Source organism: Stegastes partitus, unplaced genomic scaffold (genome assembly GCF_000690725.1).
Source record: "Stegastes partitus isolate 25-593 unplaced genomic scaffold, Stegastes_partitus-1.0.2 Scaffold2003, whole genome shotgun sequence".
NCBI classification, from domain to species: domain Eukaryota; kingdom Metazoa; phylum Chordata; class Actinopteri; family Pomacentridae; genus Stegastes; species Stegastes partitus.
The window spans coordinates 12,065-16,661 of record NW_007579734.1 but is presented as its reverse complement, the minus strand read 5'-3'; the positions used below and the strand labels follow the sequence as shown (position 1 = coordinate 16,661).

At 44.9% G+C, this 4,597-nt stretch overlaps 1 protein-coding gene across 1 annotated transcript in view; it reads right to left on the bottom strand.

The window, feature by feature from the left end:
- Positions 1-3,898, bottom strand: part of f2 (coagulation factor II (thrombin)) — a 23,796-nt gene extending 19,898 nt beyond the window's left edge. The window contains exons 1-6 of the mRNA XM_008303417.1: positions 3,761-3,898; positions 2,265-2,345; positions 1,806-1,885; positions 1,691-1,715; positions 415-480; positions 241-349 (exon numbers count right to left, since the gene is read on the bottom strand). Coding sequence (XP_008301639.1) covers positions 241-349; positions 415-480; positions 1,691-1,715; positions 1,806-1,885; positions 2,265-2,345; positions 3,761-3,827 — 428 coding nt within the window. The 5' untranslated portion in view covers positions 3,828-3,898. The remainder of the gene's footprint in view (positions 1-240; positions 350-414; positions 481-1,690; positions 1,716-1,805; positions 1,886-2,264; positions 2,346-3,760) is intronic.
- Positions 3,899-4,597: the final 699 nt, after the last annotated feature.

The window sequence follows — 4,597 nt, the reverse complement described above, 5'->3', positions numbered from 1 at the left end:
TCATTGGTTCTTCACTAACTTGTTCTTTGCATATTTCATTCACTCGTGTGTCGGCCTGCTGGTTTGTTGGTGAAGCTGTTGTTCAGCTCATTACTGCAGTTAGTTAGTGAACTGGTGAATTTTTTCTTTGCTGGTTTATTTGTTCTGTTTGTCATTCGTTTCAGCTAGTCACTGGTTGTTCAGTAATTAGAAGCAGTGAGTTAACTTGTGTCTGGGTTCCTTCTTGCATGAGTTCATTACCGGTGGATGGGATGGGGGAAGCGATGCCTCCAGTGTTGACACATTCGACCAGACTTGGTGATGTTGATGTTTCCTTCGTAGTTCACTCCCTGACCAGAAATACACTGACCTGCAGACACACACTGGGTCAGGGTTACATCCAGCTCACCTGCCGTCTCACTCTGTTATAGTTACCTTCTATACACTGTCTGATCAGGTTGATGTTCTCTGGTGTTCTCGTCATCTCAGTTCCTTTACAGTCTGTGGAAAAGACAGACGGAAGGTTGATGTTTGTTTACTGGCTTTGTGAGATGTTCTGGACTTTGCTCCTGTTTGCAGTGCAGCACAGCTGAATAAACTCCACTTTACAAATAATGTTAAAAATTAAACTTTGCTTCTCTGCTTGTATCCATTATCAGATAAGAAACTGCAGAGAATCGATTCAGCAGCAGGAGAGTCAGTTAAAACACACACAGTGAACCAACAGGATTGTAAAATCATTTCAAGTTGCCTCAACTCAATTCCACAATCTGAGGACGAAATAAACACTAAGTCAGCTGCCTGAACATCTGTGTTTGGTGGCGCTAGGCTAGCAGTTTCCCTCTGTTTCCAGTGTTTGTGCTAAGCTAAGCTAACTGCATCCTGGACACCTTGAGAGGGGGCTGTCTTCAGATTATTTTAGGGTGAGAAGCTGTGACCAGCCCTAAAATGATATGAACTGAGACTAAAAAGAGCGTTTTTATTTTTTAGATGGTTGTGTTTACCGGACATTCATTTACTCAAATATGAGACATTTTTGAGTTTCAAATAATCTGAAATATCAAAAAGCCCAGATTTCTTTAGACTAAGGCCTTCATCATACGTGGTGTGGTCCTCACCCAAAGGCCCATTCGGATTCAGTCATCCCTGCATTTAGTCAAGCTCGTAGACTGAGCAGTGGCATGGAACCGCCACACACAGACGAGTTGACACAGTGAAACATCGACATGGTGGAAATCAGACCCTTGTGGTGCTGTTATGCATTAATAGGAAGAAGGTCGGTGTTCTGTCGTCGCTCCACACAGACAGAGTTTCTGACTTCACTGGAAGCTTCAGGGACGTTTAAGATTCACGTATGATGTCGTCTGTTCATGCTCACTATTCTGAACTTGTAATTAAGCTGAAAGATGGATGTTTACAAAGATTAAGACAAAGAGACGAAAACTTTAGCAGACAATGTTCTTCTTTTTGTACAACGAGAGCTCAAAGGTTAAACCAATGAATGGGTTGATGGAGTAGATGATGAAAGAAGAAACCTGCTTTTCTTTGTCTTGTTTGACCACAAGCTGAGTGTCTGTGGGTTCTGGACCGCTGGTTATATTTGCACCATAAGTAGCTATATATATATATATACACATCATTATGTGCTGGTGTTTGTACATAAGAGGTTTTTAAGCACTCGCCTCCCGGTTGACTGTGAGCAGGTACTTACCCAGGTACTTCACCCAGAAGGTTTCCTGCAGGGAACACAGTTAGTCTTGTGGTTAGCTTGTAAACTGATCTCAGGTCTGTTAGATGTGACAACGGCAGACAAAGTGAAGTCGTACTGTTTTATCCGGCTGCTCGAACACCTCTCTGGCTTCTTCATGGTCGCAGATTTCCTCCACACACTCTCGCTCGAGGTTCCCTGACATGAAAAAATACACTTTATGGACACGTCATGACTCATCGACAAGCATCTGCAGCCGTTTAGTGTTTATTCTGCGTCTCTTTGATTGACTTTCCAAACAGAAACCGTCAGAGCAGAGTTCGATCCTCTTTGGCTTTGCCCATCTCAGTGGTTGTGAAACATTTGTCTGATAAAGGACATTGTTTGTGGCGGGTATGTGTTTATTTCTTAGGGTTAATGTTCCAATAGAAGTGGTTGACCCTCAGACACTTCTAACAGCAGCGTTGCATTTGAATGCACCAGCAGCTGAACCTGATGGGATTACTGCTGGTTCCTGCTGTAACCAGCAGTAATGAGGAACGCTGAGCACGACATCTGTTACCTGCAGATACGTTACCTGGTTTCACCTCCTCAAATAGCTGATTGGCCCGGCGGTTTCGGACTAAAACCTGCGACGCCAGCTGGCTGTCAAGAAAAACTACAAGAAGAAGGAAAATCAATGAGAATCGTTGAGCAGCACAAACACTCAGCTGGCCTTTACTCTGGACCAGGATGATGAGCTGTGTTGTGTTCAGTCCAGTTTATATTAAATGTGAGACTCAGTGTCACCTCCACAGAACAGGACATCTATTTCAGGACTGTTACTGAGAACTATTAGTTAAGTTTGCTGTCATAGTGGAGACGTGTGGGCTACCCCGACATCCAGATCTGTAGCTACAGTAGCAGTAATATGCCAATACTTGACTGCAAGTGGAAGTAATGCACTGGAGACAGACAGAGCATTAGAAATACTTTGACAGTCAATCAGTGAGGCTGTGGTCACCCTGTGATGGTTGATGAGCAGCAGCTGGTAAATGTAGTGCAGTAGAAGTATGAAGCAGCGACACACGGAGATACTCAAGTGAAGTACAAGTACATGAAAACTGTCTGGGGAATGTCCGCCCACCTCAGGGCACGGCTCAGGTCAGGGTTCACATTTACAGCAGAAACAGAAGCAAAAAAAAACAGTCAGATATGAAATGATTCTAAACTGTATGCCTTCCCAGTAATCTGATTACTCCTCAGAGTATTTCCCCTGATGAACAATCAGAAACTAATCCTTTATTAAATGATGTTGTAAAGTCAGGCTCCAAACTAGGACCTCAAAGAACCAAACTGGGTCCAGCTGTGGTTTCCATCAGTCCACCTGCATGAACATGGTTCTACAGTGAGCTGAGAGCAGCAGAACCTTCTCAGTTCTGGACCTCTGGACTGTGTCTATCTATGTCTGCATCATGGCTCCACATGGAGAAGACCTGAACAGAGGAGGAGAAACATCTGACTGAGAGACTGGACAAAGATGGAAAAGGATCCAGAAGACCAGTGAGCAGCTAGAACCCAGTGCAGCTCTGTTGCCTACAAGAACTGAGTGTTTCATCACAAGCTGAGGTCGACATTTGAAGTACAGATGAGTTGAAGATTAGAAGCAGAACGCTGGACTGACTGTTGGACTGAGGTCCGACTGTGGACTCTGAATGTTAACACAGGAGATGTGAACTGTTCGTTCTCAACCTGACATCTGAGCAAATACTCGACTCTTCAACTTCGCACCATGTGACTGTTGTAAAACGGTCTGATGTTGAATTCTCTGACATGTGAGTTGTGTTGCTCTCTGGTTCTGGCGATCAAGAGAAGAAGATAAAGGAACATCTGTGCAGGAATCAAACAGCTGTAGTGACACGTCCCCTGATGTTGTGTTCGTTCTGTTCACTGTGGAACTCAAACTCAGATTAATGACTGTTCGTACTTCTGCCCTCACCCTACAGCTATTCCCTGTGCTACCACGACTACCACGACCAGTACAGCGCTGGTCTTGTCCACGGCGACAAGAAGAACACAGGAAGGGTTTCATACCGTGGTTAGCCACACAGCTGTGCAGGAGAAGCAGCAGAACAGCTGGTTTAGATGTTGGTCCTACCATGATCCAGACCTCCGAGCAGAACCTCAGAACCAGATGTAGCAGTCTGCAGTGTGTCTCTGTGTCGCTGTCTGTCCTCTGTGGGGAAATGTTGACCAAAGGGTCAAAGTATGAGTCAGGCCGGTGTGATGTTCAGCGTGGGCTTTCATGTTTACCTGGACTCAGCGTACACTCTGTCTCCTCTCTGAGCTGCTGCTGTTGGGTTTGGGTCAGTCCTGCAGCTCAAACCTGCCACAGCTGTTGGACGAATTGTTTGGTCAACATAATGTGAAAAATCAATAAAAGTCATTGGTTAAGACAATCACAAGTTTCTGGCGTCAGCTGGAAGAAGCTCAGTAAAAGTACCCGAGTGTAGAAATACACAACCACAGAGACACACTGAGGCTGGAAACTCTGCCCTGTGTTGTGTTTAAAGCTTGTTGTATGATCCACTGAGTCAAAACTCATCGTCCTGCTAACAAGCACAGAGATTTACACAGAAAGCGTGGACACACAGAGACTGACGGGGACACCACACAGTGACTACAGGCTGGATGTCGTGTGTGTTATGTGTTGGATTTTACAAGCTTGCTGCCTCATCTGTTGGGTCTGGGATCCATGTCATCCTCATGGAGTAGAAAGCGCAGTCGGTCTCTCTGAGATGTCGTGGAGTGGAAGGAAAAGCAGCACAACAAAGTACTCGAGTACAATCACATCAACATGTTCACTTCAGTGCTCAAGTTAATTGACCCAATTACTTGTCTGATGGTACCAACACCTAAATAGATTTGTTA